Genomic DNA, 23,332 nt, shown 5'->3' with positions numbered 1-23,332 from the left:
ATAAGGAGAGTCAGACTGAAGACTGACAATGAAAAGTTTTTCACTGACTGTATTGTGTACCTATTGGCCTTAGAAATCTATCAGTCTGTCTGTCTATCATGAGTCTCATCTGCTCTAGTTGAAGTCAATGGAAGTTTTCCCATTGACATAAATGGGTATAAGGTCAGAACCCACCACTGCTGCAAAATCCATTGCTAGTGGAGGGCACAATTGTCAGGGGCGGCTCTAGGACGCCGCAAGCTTTAGTGGTCGCTGGTCCCGCGGCTCCGGTGGACCTCCCGCAGGCACGCCTGCGGATGCTCCACCAGAGCCGCGGGACCAGCGGCCCCTCCCCAGGCACGTCTGTGGGAGGTCTACCGGAGCCGCGGTCCCAGCGGACCTTCCGCAGGCATGCCTGCGGGAGGTCCGCCGGAGCTGCCTGCCACTCTCCCGCTGGGACGCCACCCCAAGGACGCGCTTGGCGCGCTGGGGTCTGGAGCCGGCCCTGACAACTGTGATCAGTGGCCGGAAAGGATTTCAAACTTCGGTATTTCTCCTAGTCACCACACAGGCTGTCATAATTATAAAGGGAAGGGAACAGCCCTCCAATGTACAATACTATAAAATCCCTCATGGCCAGAGACACCAAAATCCTTTTACCTGTAAAGGGTTAAGAAGCTCAGGAAACCTGGCTGACTCCTGACCCAAAAGACCAATAAGGGAACAAGATACTTTCAAATCTTGGTGAGAGGAAGGCTTTTGTTTGTACTCTTTGTTTTGGGGGTTGTTCACTCTTGGGACTAAGAGGGATCAGACATCAGTCCAGGCTCTCCAAATCTTTCTGAACCAGTCTCTCATATTTCAAACTTGTAAGTAACAGCCAGGCAAGGCGTGTTAGTTTTATTTTTGTTTTCTCAACTTGTAAATGTTCCTTTTTGCTGAGAGGATTTTACCTCTGTTTGCTGTAACTTTGAACCTAAGGCTAGAGGGGGTTTCTCTGGGCTCTATGAATCTGATTACCCTGTAAAGTTATTTTCCATCCTGATTTTACAGAGATGATTTTTACCTTTCTTTCTTTAATTAAAAGCCTTCTTTTTAAGAACCTGATTGATTTTTCCTTGTTTTAAGATCCAAGGGGACTGGATCTGGACTCACAAGGAATTGGTGGGGGAAAGGAGGGGGGATGGTTAAATTCTCCTTGTGTTAAGATCCAAGAGGTTGGATCGGTGTTCTCCAGGGACTTGGTGAAGAAGTCTCTCAAAATTATCCAGAAAAGGGAGCTAGTAGTTGAGAGTGGTGGCAGCAAGACCAGATCTAAGCTGGTAGTTAAGCTTAGAGGTGTTCATGCAGATCCCCAAATCTGTACCCTAAAGTTCAGAGTGGGGAAGGAACCTTGACACAGGCATTAAAATCAGGATATATCATTAAAGAGAATTGTCCTCTACCGGAGCTTTATATTGGAGCAAGACAAGAATATCTATTCTGTATTTCCATATTTGTCAGAGAAGTCAAGATCTGTGTCGCAGCTCTGAAAACTGAAAGCGGAAATACATGTTAAGGAAAATGTTAAAACTCACCATGGTAACTGACAAGAGGAGCAGCGACTGAATTATCCAATTTCTCTCCATCATTATATCTGATTCAATGTGTTTTATGCTACAGTTCAACAACAAGATCAAGCTGCAATGGAAAAGTTGTAAGAAAAATAGAAGTAATTCATATAATTCAAAATCTACTGAAAACTTTCAAAAATGGCTGCCATTTTTCTTTATAGGTCACTACAATCAATATATCTAGAGCCCAGTTGTGACCCCATTTCCATGGCTACAACTCCTATCACTCAGGTGGTGCAAAGGGGGAATCCACAGCAGATCACCAGCAGACAGTTCCCATGACATGGGGGGACTACATGTTAGTGTATCTGTGTTGCTATTTGGACCCACAGCTCTGCCTCCACCTCCTCCCAACATAGGAGCTGTGTTGGGGTGGGGAAGAGGGCATGGCAGAGCTCTGCTACACCAATTCTCCACTGGGGAGATCTATTAAGGACCCTACATCAATGTGGAATTAAGGTATGCCTGATAACAGCTCCAAGTGGTATCAGAACCAGAGCTGACTCTCCAATTCAGGGAGCTGGAGCTGGCGCTGGTTCCCCGAAGACACTCTGTGGCTAAGTGGAGTTCTGGTGCAGGAGAGAATCTGCCCCATTACACTATAGGTCATTAAACGTGCAGTAAATTCTGGCTACATGCCAGGGTTGAAGCCCATGTGTTAAGTAAAACTGCAGTTTAGTTTATATGAGCGTTTAACTGGAATGTTTAAAAAGGAAATTCCACTCCTTCCTTCCTTTTACTCATGTGACACTGATGGAAAAACTGATCCATAGGCAGGAACTTTAGGCTAATGCTACAGCTTCTCAGGGATGCTGGGAGTCAATGCAGGGATTAACAGCAAGCTGTAAAATAGCTTCCATATCTGCTGATAGTTGAACATTTCCAAATATGGAAATATCAGATCTTTGTGGGACTCCTGTAACATCTCTCCCATAAACATAAAAATGTAATTCCATTACCCAGCAAGAGAATAAATGAATAAATAATTAAATACATAAAATTCTGTGTTCTGTTCCCTGTCTGTAGATGTAAACACTTTACGTATAACAAATGCATTGCAAATGTATTTCTGAACACTTTAAAAAGTAAGTTCAGCTATTCCAAGGGCACCTTTTCACATTACAATGCAGATTGTTATATGAATGAATCTTTGTACATTGACGTACAAACCTATTAACACCCCCTAAAAGGCACAAAATCTCTTTCAAACCACATACATAGACATAATTGATCCTCCTGTGGGAAACCCTGTGGAAGGGGGGTTGACAGGAGGAAATCTTTGAGAGGTTCCCTTGCAATGATTTGTTCTATTGTGGGGTTGGATTTACTCCCCACAAAACAGGCCACAGGGCTCAAACCCCCTTCCCCTCAGATTCTGTAGATATGGGGGATAAGTGGAAAGTCAGGACCAACCACAAAAAGGCCTATTCCTCCCAACAGGCTCCCCCACCCCACAGCTTTTCTGCTGTTCTAGTAGGTGCTCTAATAACCTCCCTTCAGGAGGGAGCCCTACCAAGAAGATGATCCAGCAGAAAGTCAGTCTGGGCCATACTACATTATTTTAGGGAATAACGTGACCCCTGCCCTTCTCCCCCAACTCCAGATGTCTGTGCAGATCCCTGGACTTATGGAGCATCCTCAACAGAGTTCAGTTGAAGTGGGTGCTGCCATAGAGATGTCTAAGACCTTCCACCTCTTCTACATGGAAGGCATGATCCATGCACTGAGGGGATCTTCCAAATATTGATCTGGGGGATATGATCAGGACTCACTTTTCTAAATTAACATATTTTACTATATTAGCATTAATTACCATTAATAGTAGTAGTAATCCACAGTACTGTAGGACTGAGCTTCAGGTTGTGGATGATACTACCAGAGCTACTCTAGCATTACTCAAGCCACAAAAATCATATTCCGGATATTGAAGTTTTATTGATGTTGCAGGGAGAGCACTGTTGTGAGCCAATTACTTACATGCAAAGGTGTGTCCAGATTCCAACCACATTTTCCTTTGGGTCATACTCACTCTTGTCTCGGATATTTTCTTATCCAGTAGTTATGTCCTACATGAGATTGATTGGTGACAATAAGCAAACAATTGAGCATACCTTGACCAGCAGGGGTCATTTCACACAAAATCCATCACACACAAAACATAATCTTATATACATACAATGGGGGCCTTGACCACTTGGTACTACTGTAACACATATAATTACTAAACATTCTTACTTTTTGGGATGTAGAGTTTGTTTAATTTTCAGGTTTTAATGAAGCCTGAAGGGGCCAATTTGGGCCTGGTATAAGGTTAAAGCAGTGGTCCCCAACCTTTTTCATCTGGAGGGCACCAGACAATGAGCCACGGACGACCATGGCGGAGGACGAGCATCCTCTGAAATTCCACCAACAAGTGGCAACGTCAATAGGCGTTGCCACTGGAAATGCTGCCGACACGTAGCATCATCCAGAGGCGTCGCCGCCAAAATACTGCTGAAAAATGGCAGCATTTCAGCGGCGACGCCTCTGGATGACACAGCTTGTTGGCAGCATTTCGGCGGATGCTTGTCCGCTGGCCAGTACGCGGGTGCACTTAGATGCTCCAGCGGGCACCATGGCACCCGCAGGCACTGCGCTGGGGACCCCTGGGTTAAAGACACTTACAGTTGTGCCTGTTTATACCAGGCATGAATTTGGCCCAATATCATTCTCTCTCTCTCTTCTACTATTGGTAGGTAACCCTCCTGAGGTGTCTTCCAACCCTAATCTTCTATGATTCTATGATTCTGTTTAGAAATGTTGTCACCTTTGTTAGTGTACTTCCGGAGTAGGAGGGCTCCCTAGCCAGAAGCTTTATCAGATTATTTGACTATTAACCTGATCCTTAATAAGTAATGTAAGATGTAATGTGTCATCATTTTGTTGTAACTTTGCCTTAATAAAAAGTTAAAACATATTCTTGAAAGTGAGTCCTTGCAGAGACCATTATCTGATATACAGACTAGGAAGAAGTATTGTTAGTTAGTTTCTAGCCAGTCTGTTTGTAAAAGGAACATCTAAACAGTACATGTGTATTGAGCAAAGCATGATATCATCCCAGTGGTAATGGAGACTTTTGATTGTTAGACTTCAAGAGCCCATTGCCTCTCAGGTTACCCATATACAATCTCTGGAACATGTGACCAGGGCACAGAGCTGAGAGAAAGCAGACAGCTTTGCGCTGTGTGGGAGGAAAGACTTTTCTGCACTACGACGTTCCAGGGATACAGCATAGACTCTACTTTGTACCTGAGGGCAGTGCTAATCTAGAGAAAGCTCTATAATTGTATCGGCCTGTTTATTTTCAGTCTCTCACATTTTGATTTTTTTTTCTTTATTTATGCATAGCTACCAGTCAAATATTACTCTGATGGGAATTTGAACCAGAAATCAACATTTGAAAAATATATTGACTATTGATATGAATTGCATTAAATGTTCTTCACAATGAATTATTTCACCCATTGTAGTTAAAAGAACCTAAAATGGAGCTGGACAAATAAGCTGTTGTTTTGGACTGTCACATTCAGATAAACTGAAAGGTCTGGACTCAGAGAGAAGACAGAGAAGGTAGTTAACTACCTGGGCACAAGGTCATAACACCTTGTTATGTTGTCTTTTCCTCTCCAAACAATGACATATTAGTGCTAGGAAGCCCCATTTTGTCCTCAAGAACAGGGAGACAAATGGGATGCCAGGCACTGTTATATATTTTAGGGCATGCAAGTATAATTTAGGATTTCTTTTGCCTATTTACTGATTATATGGATGAGTCTGAAATTTCAATAATTTTCTCTATAACAGTCCCTAAATAGTTTTCCAAAACATATTCTCGCTAACAGATAGATTTAACATGCAGGGTCAAATAATGCCCTTAGATACACCTGTGTATCTCCATTCACTTCAGAGAGGTTGTACAATGTACATGAAGACACAATTTGGCTGTTTTGATTAAGGGTGCAAGACTATTTACATTTAACATTAAACAATATTGGCCACCTACTAGCCCAGTTACTTAAATGAGGCACACCTTTTGTAGGTAATGGCTCTGTAAGCATCTCATATCATCTCTTCCAGCAGCATGCTCAAACTCTGAGTTCCTAATTCCTCTTAGTAGACAAGAGCTCATTTCTGCAATGCTGTGAGTGCTTCCTACTCAGTGTCCCTAAAGTTGTTAATGTACATTCAATTTATACCTAAGAAAAGGAAATCCCTTCCTAGAGATGACTACTTTTTTGATATAATTGCAAAATGTGTGGGTGCAGTTCATGTATTATACATTTGGATTTCAGTAAAGAATTTTCTACATCATCTCATGAATTCATTAGCTCAAAATTTATTCTATTTGGTTTGGATAAGAACATTGCCATGTAGATTAAAAAGTGGCTGAAGGATAAACAGCAGTACATAGAGTTAGGGTTGAGGTGGTTGTTGAGATACAGCTGATATAAATGTTGAATCCTATTTTAAATACCCTATCTTGTTTCAGTAATCTGAAAAATATAAATGGAATTCACAGATGATTCTAAGTTGAAAGGTGTTGCGAGCAGAAGTAAGGAAACTAAATACAAGGATGTCTGTGGAGAGAACATTTAACTTGGGAAAGATCCAGGATAATATATTTGGGGGAATATAGTCAGATACAAAAATATATTTAATGGCAGAAAAAACCAGAAAGCATTAATGCTGAAAGAAACCTAAGAATAACAGTGTAAAAAATATTCCCACAGTGGAAGTCTAACTCTACAGTAAAATTGCAAGCAGTTAAGGATGTTCATATAGGCAGCTATTTTGCAATGCAAATTTGGCTGTTTGGGTGTGGGGGGGTGTTTTTTTGTTTTTTTAAATAGTGTCCTCTATCACTGTCATATCACTATTCAGTCCAGTGATACTTACAAACTTTAAGAGATTTGAATGAGAATAGTTTAAAAAGAAATTTAAAACAGTTTATTCCTAGATTCCCAGGCCAGAAGGGATCATTGAGATAATCTAATCTAAGATACAGTTAGGGCATAGATCTTCCCCCAAATAATTCCTGGAGCATATCTTTTACAAAAAACATTCAATCTTGACTTAAAAATTGTCCATGATGGAGAATCCACCACAACCCTTGGTAAGTTGTTCCAATGGTTAATTACACTCACTGTTAAAACACGTGCGCCTTATTTCCGGTCTGAATTTATCTAGCTTCAATTTTCAGCCTTTGGATCATGTTATAATGTTCTCTGCTAGACTGAAGAGTCCATTATTAAATAGTTGTTCCTCATGCAGATACTTATAGACTGTGCTCAAGTCACCCCTTAAACTTCTCTTTGTTAAGTTAAATAAAAGGCTCCCCAGCTGGACTTCATGCATGAAGTATGGCAGCCAGGCAACTGCCCGGATGCCCCACTTCCTTTCAGGAAGATGGAAGACTGGAATGCATCGTGTGAGACAAAGTCAAGGCTGCCTGGGGGCGGGGGCAAGTGGGGCAATTTGCCCCAGGACTCGGGACCCGCAGGGGCCCTGCGAGCCCTGGCCCGGCGGTGGTCTGGGTCTTCGGTGGCATTTCGGCGGCGGGGGGGGCCCTTCAGTCACTCCGGGTCTTCGGCGGCATTTCGGCAGTGGGGGACCCTTCAGTGCTGCCGAAGACGCGGAGCGACTGAAGGCCCCCCCGCCGAAGACCTGGACCGCCGCCCGGTGAGTACAAGCGCCGCAGCTCCCCTGCTTTGCCCCAGGCCCCCTGAATCCTCTGGGCGGCCCTGGACAAAGTCCAACCAGGGAGTCTGCAGATACAGGAGAATGGGGGCATGAGATACCCAAACTACTTCTCCCATCTGTCTACTGACTATAACTGGCAACTCCGTAATGAGAGAGGACAAGTATTATTACAGTGGTTCACATTAACATGAGCTTTTTAAAAGTCCATCAGAAATGCAACTTGATAGAAACATGCACTGAGTCCCCCTCTCTTCCCTCACATCTCTATGTGCTGCTGACAGATTCAACGAGACAGACAACAGGTCATCAGTTTACACCTTAGATATTGAGGGTAAGTGTGATTTAATGTATTAATTGATAGAAAGTCTTAAATATTTTCTAAATAAAGGCACCAGAATTAGCATGGGGAATTCCAACAGTAAATCAGTTCTTCAAATATCACACTTGTATGTTACTTTTATTGCCTACTGCACAGAATATGGGATAACTTAACCATATGAACTGCATGTTTCTTCTCTTTATTACATTCCTCTCAGCCAAATTATTTCTATTTTTTATTTTATTTTATATTATTTCCATTGCCTTTGTAGTATTTGTCACTGTCAGCAGTGACATGTACTGCAGAAGGCAGAGCTCCACAACTGTAGAATGAACTGAGCCAAAAGAGTCATTCATAAAGCTTTAACAGATGTTTTTTCCCTTCCCCTCCTGCTTTCTCCACAAAGCCATCCTGCCCACATCAACAGCTGTTTCTGCTTTTACTCTTTTCCCTTCCTCTCAAGAGTAAATGCCCTCCTAATTGAACTCCAGAAAGGTACCATTTCAAGGTACCATTTCAACACCAGAGCATGGGAGAATACAGCCAGAAATATCAGGGCTTGAACTTGTATCCTCTGGGCATAGCTAGCATAAGCTAGGCACCTCTCTCTCTCTCTCTCTCTCTCTCTCTCTCTCTCTCTCTCACACACACACACACACACACACACACACACACACACACACACACACACACACACACACACACACACACACACACACACACACACACACACACACACACAGATTTAAGCTCCATTTAGTGTTGGAGTCATCAGGAAAATCTGCAACACTGAATTTACAGCTGTTTATGCAAACCTCTTTGGTTGAAAAATTGAAGTGGATGTTTTATGACAACACTCTGTCACACACAGAGAGTACTTCCTGATTTTGATTGGTTGGAATTACCCTGAGAATCACTGTTCTCACAATATTTTGTTATCTCTGTTTCTGTTTAGAATCAGGGAGTGAGGAGGCATAAGACTCAAAACATTTCAAACCTCAGGCAAGCTTTTGGTTTGGTTCAGTCCAAGATATGGGCAAAGGACCAAGCTGGAAATGATCCAAACTTTTTCATGCATCCCTAATTCAAATGGCCTGCAAGGATCTTTTGACAGTTTGAGGAAGTCTCAAATCAAAATCATGTTCCAAATGGAACAGCACATAGGGCCCAATCCTGGCAGGCACTAATCACCCTCATTTACTGTTGACTTCTGGAGCACTCTGCACCTTAGAGGAGGAGGTCCATAATAACTCCTAATTAAAAAGCTTGATTAACAGTGGTACTAAACAAATTTCAGATTAATTGACAATGCTGAAGGAGGACTGCAAAGTGTCCAGGGCTGCTGCAGTGCAATTTGGAAATATTTTTAATCTGATAAATGACTTTTCAGACTTTGAGGGATTGATTCCACTTTTACAGAATTTGAACGAGGGACATCCAGATCCATTGTCGATAACACTACCCTGTCCACTAAAGGAGGCTAGCTGACCACAGTTAGCAGTCTGTTGAACTGGTTTTTAACCAGAGCTCTAACAATTAGAGGGAAACCCCATTATAGCTAGCTGATAATTAACATGTTACATCTGAGCAGCATTTTCAGGTCACTAGAATTTCCTTTTCAACACTGCTTTGAATTAACTCACAGGCAACAGCTTGTCGAATTCAGAAGTGTTTTGCCAGCAACATCGCACAGACATCTTTGCAAACCCCCTAGAATTGTTCTTACGGCACTTGTGCAGTGGCAATGAAGCATTAGCTTCCCACGAGCCTCAAAGGCTTCATTGCAGCACGCTCTTTCTCTGGATAAAGCAGGACATGTTACTTGGTGGGCTATACTGCATCTTTCTATAGTTCCTGGGTGAATTGATACTTTGCCTGAATAAGCTGGATCCTGATGGTGTTATATTTCAGATAGTTCATGTACTAAACATTAACCATAGCCTGACTTAATGTTAATATACTGGGCCATATTGATCACTAATGCGACTCAATTGTGATTTAAATGAGATTGTTGCATTCAGCGAACTCACTATAGTCAAGGGCAGCTCCAGGCACCAGCACAGTAAGCGCGTGCCTGGAGTAGCAAGCTGCGGGGGGCGGCCTGCCGATCGCTGTGAAGGCAGCAGTCAGGCTTCCTTCAGCGGTGTTTCTGCGTGAGGTTCGCCAGTCCAGCGGTAATTTGGTGGTGGGTACGCTGAAGGCGCGTGACTGGCGGACCTCCCGCAGAACTGCCACCGAATCCGCGTGACCGGGGCAGACCTCCCGCAGAAATGCCACCAAATCCGCATGACTGGCAGACCTCCCGCAGAAACGCCGCCGAAGGCTGCCTGACTGCATGCTTGGGGCGGCAAAAAACATAGAGCCGCCCCTGACTATAGTTACCTTTTCTGTTCTGCTATGTAACTATTATCTCCCAAACCTGTACAAAGCAGAAAAGGAAGAATTAAATCACCTGGCACATATACTTTTTTCAAATAAAGTCATTGGGTATAATTATGGCTGGTTCTGAGTACGTGCGAGTGGTGAGAAGTGGGATCACAGAGCCATTCCCAGTACACTGCAAAGGAGGCAGCCATATTTTGCTTGCAAAATGCTGTGGACCACAAGGGGAGAAGGCCAGAGGGCAGTTTCTGCAGCACTCAGGACCCTAGAAGAGTAGGATTTGGGTTTGGAGTGGGGGGCAGGTGGTAAATACAGAGCAGCACTGGGGAAAGCACATGCAATAGCTGCAGAATAGGTGCAGAAAGCATTGCAGGGAATGACACTGGTCCTAGCTACCTTGGAAGTGGTGTTATCCCTGCTCCTGACTTCTGCAGGCATAATGCTTTCAGGGGTCTTCACACTGCTTACTTCCTTTTCCCTCCCACCATTGCTCAGGCTCATTGAGCCTTAGTATAGACCTTTGCAAATTACTTTTGCCTGAAATAAAAACTCCGTGGAGCCCAACACTGTAGCTGTTCTGCATGCAGACCCTTCAGTCAGGGTTCTACACATGAAGTGGCTGCAGCATGAAGGCCTGGAGCTCTTTGGGAGTGGGGGTGAGAAAAGAAATTAGTAAGTGGAGAGCAAATGGCGGGGGGAAGAGGAAGAATGACATTATAGTAGCTTCATTTTATTGTTGCTGGAAATTGTACATCAGCTTCTTCATGCACTAGCTGGAAATACAGACGTTATGGTACAGTGCTTCCTTGTACTTTCCCGTCTTTCCCTGAGTCATCCTTTAAGATAAATGTGCTTGAAGGTCTCAGATGTGTTTCAGGTGAACTGCAGGCTAGTTCATGACATCGCACATCGTTTATACTCTCTTTAGGAGTGTGCAAATAATTTTTTACCACTTAAAAGTAAAGTTGTTTGCCAGAGAGCTTGTACAGATTACAGAACAGCCTGTGGATATGATTACAACGCAATGCAACACTCCTGTGCACTTTTCCCCATTAGTAGATTTTGGCTACCATCCAATTACATTTAGTTTCCCATGTCCAACGGATACTATAAGCAGTAATCAGTAATGTTCTTGGCCGTGGGCAATAATACTTAAGATCTTAAAAAACCTATCACAATATGTGGGCAGGACTATTTTTTCTGAGAAGTTTAAAGCCATTTTTTCTTTTGGTAACAGTGTCTTTTGCATTCAGTTCTAAATGTCTGATGAGATTTTAAATTGTGCTTGGGAAAGCCAGTCGGACTGACACTTTAGGATGGGGATTGAGAGGAAGAAATCTGCACAAGTTTCTGCTTGTGGAACTTTCTCAACAGTTGCTGCATTAGGGGCAGGGTTATTCCTCTCATGCAGAATAGCCTGTGGTGCCTACCAAGAAAGGTTGCAGATCCTTCAGGATCAGTGGGAGGCCAGGGCTATTCCTGTTCCCATGGTTATGGCTCACTGCATCAAATTGGTCTCTAGCAGGGGTACACTGATGGGCTAAAGATGGTTCTCCAATGTGTGTACGTGAGGTAGAGGGAAGCAGGAACTGTGGCAATATTATGCATGACTGGTGGTGGCAATAAGGAGTTTTGGGGAGGAGGGATGATGCTTTCTCCCTGCCCTGACCCATCTGTGCCTCTCCTAGTCTACCCTCTGCCCTTCCTACCCACTATGAGGACACCCATACCTGTAGTGAGCCTTCCATAGACTTTGGAGAGAAGAGGGAGTCAGAGGTGTGGAACACTGCCAGTGGAATGGGGCCAGGGGGTCACTAAGCCAAATATCTCCTATGCATTGGGATCATAAAAGGTATGATCCAGCTGTATTTTCTCATGTTTCTGCAATAATACCTACTGGTGCTAGATAAATACAACCATAACAATCATAATCATACCTTATTTTCCAGAAAAAGCATGTAAGAGCAGAGACAAAATTACAGAATCACTTCACAGCATTTTGTAGATTATAATATTTCCGGTCAACACTGATAGCTCTTTTGCCTTTTAGAGGGAAGAAGCAATCACAGTCGCATGGCATTGTACCATCACACTCTCATTTCTAGCTCAAACAAAGTAACACAAGCTGGCAGCATTCATCAAACCACCTTCCCTGGGAGAACTAGAAATCGATTTTTATTATTTTGTACAAAAAAGGTTGATACCAATCTAGGTTTTATTTACATTTTAAAACAACTGCACCTTCACTGCTCTTGGCTATAGATTAAAATTAACATACAAATGTTTCCCTTTTTGAAGTAGTTGTTAAATAAAGGGACTAGTGGGTTTGGCAATGCACACCTTTGTAAACACATTGACACTGCTGTAATTTGTTGCCATGCTAGATTCCTTGGTCTATTCATGAGGATATTATTGTGAGAAGTGAGATTTTAAGTTACTGTTAGTAACACCTTCTGGTTGCTTATCAAGTGCCAGTTGTTTCTCAATTTGCTGAGGAACTTGTTCAACCCAGTACTCATTCCTTAAAAGATGTTTCTATATGGTATTTCAGAGAGCAACTCTTATTATTTATTTACTGAAGCTAACAAATCTGCTGGTTCAAACATTAAAAATGCATTTTTCTGTGCAAAAGAAATTGCTCAGGCAGAAGCTCCTGGTGACTTTGTATGGTGCATAATTAAGAACTGCTACTTTAGGACATCACATTCCCTCTAAAAAAAGATGGCAAAGCAATTTAGTGATGCTAACATTTGCAGAGAGCTATTATCAACCTAATTGTTTTTTCCTGTTTTACGAACATGTTCTCAATAGACATTTAAAATAACTTTCTTTCCTGAAAAGTCTTTGTGCCAAGAGCTTTTCCCCCCCCTCCCCTGGTTCTACCTACCATGTAAAACAAAGGTTTGTTAAAAAAAGAAATGCACAGTCACGCTTAACATATTTTAAGCAGCGTTAAAGAAAATTTCCAAAATAATCTTGTCTTTAAAGTCAAGTTATTTTCATGAGCATTCAGAATAACAAAAGTAGCAGCTCTCCAAATAGTCACCATTTTATCATCAGCTCCTCTTCTTAAAAGGGGCCTGTCCATTAAAAAAATTGTCTGTTCCTAGCAAGAGAGCAAGTTTAAGAATGCTTTAAAAATGGAACTTGTGAATATTATTTTACTGAGGCATAATTTAAAAAACCATTAAGTTATATTGTTAACAGCAAAACAAATACAATCTTGCACTTCTACAGACTATCCCATCAGAGATCTTAAAGGTCTTGACAAACACTAATCAGTGAAGCTTCAAAACATCCATGTGGGTAGGTTAGTTATGGATGGGTGAGCTGTTGCAATGAGAAGCTAAGTTGTTTTTTTGAAAACAGAATAAGGATGTGGAACAGCCAGGAAAAGAAGAACCCAGGACTTTTGATTTTTTTAATGACAAGTCTTCTTCATTATTCACAATTCATTCAGGGCTTATCAGAAAAGCATAATTTAGTAGTAGTATTTATTAGTATTGCAGTAGCACCTCGAGGTCCCAATTATAGACCAGGCTGCACTGTGCTAGGAACTGTACAAACAGAACAAAAATGTTGTAAGCACGTTGGGAGAGGGATTGTCTAAATAGAATATCTAGTTATGTGGAATTCTCTGTCTTTTCTGTTTAAAAAAATACGTTGTGAAACACCTTCCCCCCCCTCCCCCCCCAATGTACTGTCTAGGAGTTGGGAAAATGTATGTCTTTGAAACAATTATGAACAATCCAATTAGATGGCATGACGCTGACTATGATTTAGCAGACAATGTAGACCAGGACAAACCATGTTCAGCATCATGTCCACTAACCATGATTAAAGACTGGTGTAGCTAGGTTTAATCATGGTTCTCTAACAAACATGATTTATTTTGGTCTACATTGAGTGCTAAGTTGAGGGTCTAACTGGGGTCTAACTCAGTTGTTCACAATCATGCTCAAACATGACTAGGTTCCAACCCAAACGTAGAATAAGCACTCTTCAATCAGAAACAGTGAATGGAAACTCACTACCTTTTTTTTTTTTTAATAACTACAGATGAAACAACTCCAGCCTGCCGCATACTTTCAAGTCTCTCCCTTTCTCTCTAGTGCAATGGAGACACAAACCTTTAATAAAAGTCTTTGAAGAGAATATGATTCTCTAATGGCTTCCATATTAACCCTAATTCTTAGGGCTCAGCTACTCCTTTCTCTGTATGATTGTGCCTAGGTGGGGGAGCTACCAGTGCCCTGTGCACTCCCTGTGAGCCCCGGGAACCATATACTGGGGATAGTCTCATCCAGAAATGTTCCTGGAGGTTCCCATTCCAGTGCTGCCTTCTGCACCCTATGCCAGCATGTGCCATGCCTCTGAAAGCCATTTAGCTACAAAAGGCTGCAGGGGTCACTGTCAAATCTGATGCAAAGATGATGGATAAAGATAATAAAAACATTTAAACACTTAATAATGGAAACCTATCCTTTTACAATGGCAGTCCTCACTGTGGTCAGTGGAGTTGTGATCACAAGGTGCTGGCTCTCCTCCTTGTCTCCAGCTGCTAAATTGCATTCAAAGAAGCAAAAAATATATTCAATAACTACCTCAATATTACTGTTTCTTGCTGTGGTTGATACAGGGACATTCTGGTTGGGAGGGGAATGGTTGCATGTTATTGTAAATAGGAAGGGATTGGCCATGACAATCTCGCTATTAGGTGTAGTTCATTGCCATGAAAAACTTGGAGAACTCCTGTTTCACAGTTTTCTCATCAGATCTATTTTAATGCCTCATTACCGCTCTTCTATCCTTATTAGTCAACAACTTATTTGAGGGACTAAATCATCATTTAAAGGAGAGCATGACATCCGTGAATGTTTACACCTTGCTGATATTGAGAAAACAGGCCAAAACCCAAAATTCAGAGAGATGCCAATTTTGGTTGGATGTATTCTTGGAGGTTTCATCATACGACATAATCTTTAATTAAAGATTAATCTTTAATTCTTGGAGAGTCCAGGACAATGCTGGAGGGTTGACAACCCTACAGGGATGATTATTAATGTGACCACAAACTAGACCCATTGGAACAGAAACCACTGGGACTGAGAATGTGTTATTGGATTTACTTGGTCCCTCTGCCTGTGACCAGCTTCTGGTGTTGTTTCCCAGCTGCATATTCAGAATACTGAATTTCAATGGAACACATAAATTCTCTGGAAATCTCCTATCTCATTGTTCCTTTAAAAAACAATGTCCCATGTGCACTGTGTTCCAGGTCACACGGCAGCCCTCCAGGACACCTGGATTGCTACCATAACATGGACAGGTTTAGAGGACTGGGTAAATCATGTGGGGTGGGAGCACACAGAAGCCCCAGGTCAAGAGGGGCCAAAAATGGCTTAAAGCCACCTTTCTCCTCCTAGAGAGGTCGTACAGAAGCTCACCCAAGGACTTAAACTTTCCAGCTTAACACAACAAAAAAAGAAAAATATTCTCCACTCTGCTCATTGGTATATAAAATGCATAGGCTAGCACATCCAAAAAATAAAATTAATGAAGAACATGTTCCCTTTCACACTAAATCATGATTATGCTGAATTAAAAAAACAGTTGGTACAAACTCATGGGTGCATGAATTAGACCACATAGCACTTTCATATACACCCTTGCTGAAATGTTTGAAGTTTATTTTTTCCAGAGGCTTCATCCCAGCCTGCACAGAGAAAATTGTACTTCTCTTTGTGCGCCTTCTCAGTTGGTGTTTTTTATTTGAATGACTCTATTTGATGCTGTTTACTAAATAATGATTGAAAAAAGATCCAAGGGTTTCTCTGAGAAAATGTTTACAGCATGAAGTCATTTTCTCTAATGGCCTAGTTTAAAAAGTTATTGTTTTTGTGTCAGTGACATATGCTAATTTTACATGAACAATACGACCAGGGTGCAAGACTTTTTCTCAGGGTCAGAGGCAAGGCAGTGGAACTGGGAGTCTTTGTTAACCAAAATGCATCAGTTTCTTGTTCTTTCAGGACTTACTGCCTTTCAGACTTCTTTTCCAAGATTCTTAATCAGACTCCTTTTCCATTTGGCTATATGTCTTTTACTAGGAAGCCTAAAGGAATTAAATCAAGAGTTTCACCTAAATCAACATCACACTTAAGAAACACGAACACTTAATAATAAAATGGTCACAAAAATAGAAGCTATCTTGGCTAATAATGAGCTGACCTCTTTGGATAAGAGAACCAACCCAAACAGCTTCAAGTTTCAAAAAAATTTGTTAAGTAATGTCTCAGGCCTGGAAACACCAATGCCTAGATCCTCAAAGGTATTTAGACACCTAATTCCCTCTGAAATCAAAGGCCTTTGGGCTTAACTCTCATATAAACTAGGCCAATTTGGCAGTGTAAAAGGGCCTTAAAATTTGATTTCAGTTGTATTTATTATATACTGTATATACTCGATCATAAGCCGGTTAATTTATAAGCCGACCTGTCCAAGATGGATAAGTAAAATGGAAATTTTATTATAACCCGTTCATAAGCTGACCCTATAATTCAGGGATCAGCAGACATTGGCTCCTGGGCCATCAGGATACGCTGCTGGTAGGCCGAGATGGTTTGTTTACCTCGAGCGTCCCCAGGCATGGAGGTAAACCTAAGTAAACAAAGTGTCCTGGCGCGCCAGCTGCTCACCCTGACGGGCTGGGACAGCAACTGGTGGGGAAATTTTTTTTGGGGGGGGAGAAGCTGGGGGTCAGGGGAGTAACCCCTGTGACCACCCCCCACATGACCCCACCCCTAGCCCGAACCCCCCCACTCTCCCCATCCCATCTCTTCCCACCTTATCTGGGGAGGGCCAGGGAAGGATGTCTCTGGCCTGGCTGGAGCTGCTCCGGCAGGCTGGGCAGCATGGCCACAGCCTGCTCCAGCGAGCCATACCGGGCGGAGCAGCCGCAGCATGTTCCAGCCCTGGAGCTGCAGTTGCTTCGGAGGCTGTGGGGAGAGCAGAGTGGTCAGAAGCAGAGAGACTCTGGTCCTGTCTCTTCTCTTCTGGCTCTGTTGGCTGTGCTGCCCCTCCTTGCTCCTTCTGTTGGGGGAGGGGCTGTGTCCCTCCTCTCCCTCTCTATACCCGTTCATAAGCCAACCCCCTTCTCTGGTGCTTCCCTTTTTTACTAATATACTCGGCTTATGAATGAGTATCTACGGTATACATTCATTTGAAGATCTCTTTGCACTCTCAGACTGGTGTAGAACAGTCTTAATGTACAGAGGCTGTGTTTGTCTTGTGGAGGGCAAAGCTCAGTTCCAGGGCTCTTCTGGTGTATGTAATGTCACGCTGTGTGGAGGTTGCCATTTTGAGCCCTGAGCAGCACTGAGGAAGGAATGGCTGATGGCCAGCAGGCCGGATCTGGTTGTCAGGGGGCCCATCGCTATTTTGGGGGCCCCTGAAATTGCATGGGTTACAGGTGCCTAATGCTGCCACTGAATGCAAACGAGAATCAGTCGTCTAATTAATGTTCTTAGTTTTACTCATTGACTTGATTGGCACTAGTCAAGAGAATAAAGATAAGCACTTGTGAAAATGTCTGCAGCATCAGTTTGTTTTAATTACACAGGTTTCTTCATTTCCTGCTTCCAAGTAAGAGTAGAAGCATAAGAACCAAAATACCCTCAGAGAAACTGTCCTTGAAAAGCTAGTATTTATGGTGTGACCGGAAATGGACTTCCAGAAATGACGGCAGGGATATCTGTTCTCACAAGAGAGATTTCTAACCTGATTTACTATTTAAAATAAGTTCAAGTGAGTTTGGAGAAGCTTAGATAGGAGCATTTTTTTATGCTTATTTGAACTGAACCACCAACTACTTCTGAGGTTTTCCCAGTTCTTTCTAAATAACCATAATTCTAAGAAATCTAAATATTTCCTTTATAAACCTAAATATTCACAATCTCAGAAGCATTATTTAGTAAAGCTGAAAAGGGAAGATCCATTACATTTCACCCCTTTTGCATTAGGCTTAATTTAGTTAAAAATTCCTAAGTGTCAAAACTACAAATTACAGCTACCTCAGCAGCCAAAATCAGCCTTTGGAATCCAACCATCGCTGAAGCTAGTTTGTTTCACTAAGAATGCATCACTTATAGCTGCCAGAATGGTGAGAAATTTTAGTTTGATTATTTCCGTCCTAATGAAACATTCTACTTAGCAATCATCTATATGAACCAAAAAAAAAAATTCAGAGGAACTACACAAAAAGACTTATAATGAAATTCTGGTTTAGAAGTATCCTCTCATTTCATGGTTGCTAGAATCTCTTCCTTTCATTCTGAGGTTCCCGCACCTATAGTACTGATGAGACAATGCTCTGGCATCATATGAGCTATGCTGGGCAACATATTCATTTCTACAAGAGAAAAATTTACCTTCTTTACTGTACATCAACTTTCTTTATAGTCCACTTTGAAAGTTAACACTTTGAGCTATGAATAGCAGAGTGATGAAAAAATTAGGCATAGAAACAAAATAACATACTGTTGTAAATCGACAGAGACCTCTACAGCTTTCCACCAATTTTTCTTTTTATAGACCCATTCCAAACCAAACTCCTGAATCCAAATATCTCAGCAGTTTGGGAACATTCAGATACATTTCTGAAATCTGCACCTCTATAGTGATTATTAGTTATTATTTTATGAATAATTTATATTTACTTTGGTTTATTTTATTTTTTTTACTTATCAGCCATTATCAGATACTTCAACAAAAGTTAAAACCCAACAATAGTTAACGTTAGTCCCAACGGCCTGGAGAGTAGTTACCTACAAATTCATTTCACCTGTAAATCTTCATCATAAATTTTTGTAGTCCCACTGAATTCCATAGTGTTGTAGAATGATCCCTGGCTATATACAAGCACACACAGATCTTGCCTAAGAACCCACACCCCCATTCAAGGCTTTTGATTCACAAAAATAAGAGTATCTATTCAGTTAACAGTAGAAGTAAAACAAACAGAAGTAGAAAGTAGAAGTAAAAGTAGAACAAAAGAAGATCAGATATATTCCATTCAGTGAGAAAAGGAGTGGACCCACATAAACCAGACCATCAACTTGCACAACAATATCAGATGGCTTCTAATTGATATTATTGTAGTGCTTGGGGATCCCAGTCATGGGCCAGAATTCCACTGTGCCAGGAAAATGTCCACTTACCATTCATTTCTTCTTCTATTAGTAAAACTGCAAAGATCTGCTTAAGAAAGCCATAAAATAGATACATTTTCCTTTCACACAAATTCCTAAAATGGCTGCATGAATTATGGTATTGGTGTAGCAAATACTATTGTACATTACATTAACACATGCTGCTTTGGAAATTGATGTTAATAATAGTGCTGGACAAACAGTTTGAAAAGTTATCCACATGTTCTGATAAAGAAACATCTCATTTAGAAAGTATGTTCAACACCTTTCCGCTCCCCCCACAATATTCACACAAGCAAAACTTTGCTTTTGACTTGATTTCACTCTTGATTTGAATTTCAAGCCTGTAGTAGTGACAAAACAAAACTTGTTTTATTATGGAAGCAGTTTATAAAGGTGAGGTCCTTCAATCAGCGAATAGAAGCAATATCATGTGACTAAAGCAATCAGTCTTACAGGTCTCATTGTGGCTATCATAAGAGTTCTTATTTAATTCTAGCTCAGTTCCCTAGGTAGCTTGTGACTGAAAATGAGATATGCTAGTTAAGTACTAGTTGTGCTGAGTGCAATAGATTATGTAGCAGTTATATGCTAATAAACAAGCATTAGTATAAACTGACATGTCTTTATTTTGCTATGCCAGTTAATTATCAAAATATGTTTATATTACACAATTGTTTTTTTTTAAATCAGTTCTCTCAGTTACTCATCACTTAAATGGGTAACAATATTTGTAAGCGTTTCATAGAAAAGGAAAAAAAATCCAAAGAAATGTAGTTAAAATGCTCTTAATTTAATGTCGCTGGGTCCTTCTGAACTTGCGGGTAGGAGATGTAGAATATTTTTAGAGCAGTTATTTTAGCAATTAACTGGAGTGACATGTTTTAAATAGGTGATACTTCCAGGAAGATGTAAGAACTATTTTTCTATAAAATATGCTTCAGTGCATAAGTCATTTCCCTTATGGGCAACTTAGTCCATAACTATCTCTTGCAAGGCTTCTTACACCTTCCTTTGAGGCATCTAGTACTGGTCACTGTTGGAAAAATAATATTGGACTAGATGGATCCTATGTCTGCTCCAATATGGAATTCCTATGACCCTTTCTCATATGTTCATGTATTCCAATGCAGATTACATTACAGTTCCAGACACATCATTAGGATGGAGCTGTATTGTCATTCTGAAAAGTGCTATTTGCAAAGATTGTAATTCCTGGGAATGATGCTAAAAAGTGAGAGAACACAAAAGCTCTCAGGTAGCTGTCAAAACATGCCATGCAGTTTGAAGGAAATAAACATATTTACTGATGCAGGACCACATTGTGTTAGAGTTTCCATGGTTAACATTACAGGGCTGCCATCACAATCAAATTTCAATGTTATTTCGTAAAACATGGGATGTTGCATGTTTCAGACTTTTCCACTGCATTCTACCCATTTCATTTTGCCTTGTAATAACAGTTAGGAAGCATGAAACATATCAGTTCATGTTATCATTTAAAATCCTCTGCTCTCTGCAGAGCACAGATTTTACAGACAGCGCCAGCTGCAATCTGTAGGAAACAGTCTGAGTGTTTCCATGAATTTAATTAAAGATCATATGCTTAGGGTGTGGCCGTGGGAAAGACTGGTGTATTTTACACTCAGCCCCTGAAGCCCAATTAGCACTCCTTTAAGTACAAACAGACTTTTCCATATCCCTCTGCACTGCTCCACCCTGTTTTACCTGAATGTAAATCAACTTTAGCAATGCTTCAGATACACACAAGAATTCCACAGCCTCAATAATATATGCTTTCATTGGATAAGTGGATAAATGGAAATATGAAATATTAAACTCCACGTGGAACAGCCAGACATTAAGAGCATTATATTAACTACAGTACAAATCATTGGTAGGCATGATGAGCCAAACACAGATTCCATCTTATTCCAGACATAATACATGGATAAATACAATTTTTATTTGTGTGTGTAATACATATATTCCCTTCAAACTTAAAAATACCATCTAGGGCAGAGACAAGTACATTGGAAATTTTCAGGCTTGATGGTTAAAATTTGTTAAAGTTTTAAGCCACTAAAAAGAGTTATAATGGGAAGCATTAGGCAATCTTAATATAGGTATTTTTACATACATATATACACACACACACACCCCTCCATTATTTATCTTCTAGATGGGCAATACTGCAAGATTATTATGGTGTGTTCCTCTGTTCCTCTGCCTACAAGGCATGTGATGTTAGTAGAATGCAATGCTAAATTCTGAAACGTGTAACAGCTACACAAATAATCAGGATAGCAATCCTTCAGAGTTAGCTCTGGGCCACTATCAATGAGCCAGGATCTCAATAGATCTATAGTGCTTCTATTTGGCTAGGACTGATACTCTACGTTTTACATGATCTGGGACTTTCAGATCAGAAGCTCCACAAAATGTAATGTGAGTGACCCCCTGACTTGGAGAAGCCCTAAGGTATTCAGGTTTGAATAGAGTATCTGACCAAGAGTGCAGAACTGCTGGGAGCCTGACAGTCACCCTACCATGGGATACTTACCAACTGAAGGTTAGACCCCCATGGCCTGATGGGCAGAGTACAGATCCAAATAAATCTAAACATTCAAATGGATTCCATTTGAGTTTGGTTCAGGGAAATAACTGAAAGATTCAAGATCCTTAAGAACCAGTTGACTGATCCCTTGGAACAGCCTGTCTGAAGGTGTCTCTGCAGGGTTCAATGACAGCATGAAACATTAGAAAATCCACTTCTTTGACCTGGTTAATAACGCATTAAAACAGTGAGACAAAACACCCTCCCAGAACAAAGTCCCCTTCCTGCAGATTACAAGAAAAAAGATAGAAACAAGTGGAGGTTTCCGTACATTTAATCCGTTTGGAAGGCACTCCTAAAACGACGATGAAAGCCATACAGGAACCTAGATGGACAGAAACTTTTCACAGGGAGAAATCACATTTCCCTTCCTCATATTTACTGATCTAATTTTGGTAATGAGCAAACAATGGGCAATATTTTGGGGTGACTCAGTTTTTGGGCACCAACGTGAGACACAGTACAGGGGACTGGTTTGCAGGAAGTGCTGAGCTCCCATCCTTTGAAAATTAGGCCACTTTAAGGTGCCACATTTTGGGCACCCAAAAACTGACTTACCAATATACTAGCCACTTGGCCCAGATTCTTCACATTTTTCCTCTGCACATTACATTTTACATGTCTATCTCTAAAAGCTAAACCATAAACACAACCATATTAAAGATCTGTTTTGTTCTGAGGGTCTGGATCTGTGCCTCTCAACAGCTGATCTGCTGAAAGCTGTATTCGTGTATCCTGTTATCCATGGAGCGTGTGAAAATTGAAATTCGTTTTGCTGACAAGTTTCTTCACAGCTGCTATCTTGGCAGGGATTTTTTCCTTCCTTCTTTCTTTCTTTCTTTTTTTTAAATGAGACAATATTCCAAGCGATGGAAGAAACTTTACAATACTTTCATCATCAATGGCTTTGACATTGCTAGAGCCAACAGAAACAACATCACCCAATTTTTATTCCATGTGAGTGAAACCTTTAAAAATCTCTTCCAAATTTATTTCTACCGGGGACCTTATGCCAAACTTCCTTTGGTGAAGTGCAGATTTGCTTGCATTGGCTTCTTTGCACTGTTCATGGAACAGAATATTCACTGAAGCACAGCAGGTGATGAATCTGATGTTTCTGAATAAATCAGCATATAAGTAGGGAGATAATATTGTTTTCCACAGAGACAGCAACAGTAGCTATCTCAAAGATGCATTTAGGTCTTTGTTTTTTCACTGGAACTACCAAGTTCTTTATCAGCAAAGCACATAGCTGGGACAGTATCACACGCACAAAAATTCACTGGGCCTGATTCACTATTCACACTGATGTGAATCTGGAAAGTGAGTGAATTACACCAGTGTAAAACTGGTTTAAATGCCACTTGCCCCACTGACCTCATAAAGGTACACTAAAATGGAAATTCTATCCTCTGCTGTTCCTTCAGCACATCACAAACTGTTGCATAGTGCTTGCTCTGTAGCATTAAACAGT

General features: G+C 41.1%; 1 protein-coding gene across 1 annotated transcript in view; it reads right to left on the bottom strand.

The window, feature by feature from the left end:
• CALCRL (calcitonin receptor like receptor) overlaps nucleotides 1-23,332 on the bottom strand; it is a 101,324-nt gene that overhangs the window by 46,060 nt on the left and 31,932 nt on the right. Inside the window, exons 2-3 of the mRNA XM_039495297.1 lie at nucleotides 3,570-3,658; nucleotides 1,557-1,659 (exon numbers count right to left, since the gene is read on the bottom strand). Of these exons, the coding sequence (XP_039351231.1) occupies nucleotides 1,557-1,610 (54 nt within the window). The 5' untranslated portion in view covers nucleotides 1,611-1,659; nucleotides 3,570-3,658. The remainder of the gene's footprint in view (nucleotides 1-1,556; nucleotides 1,660-3,569; nucleotides 3,659-23,332) is intronic.

The sequence above is a fragment of the Mauremys reevesii genome, linkage group 11, assembly GCF_016161935.1.
Source record: "Mauremys reevesii isolate NIE-2019 linkage group 11, ASM1616193v1, whole genome shotgun sequence".
NCBI lineage: Eukaryota > Metazoa > Chordata > Testudines > Geoemydidae > Mauremys > Mauremys reevesii.
Note: the sequence above shows the minus strand (reverse complement) of the source record. Positions and strands in the feature narration are given on the sequence as shown.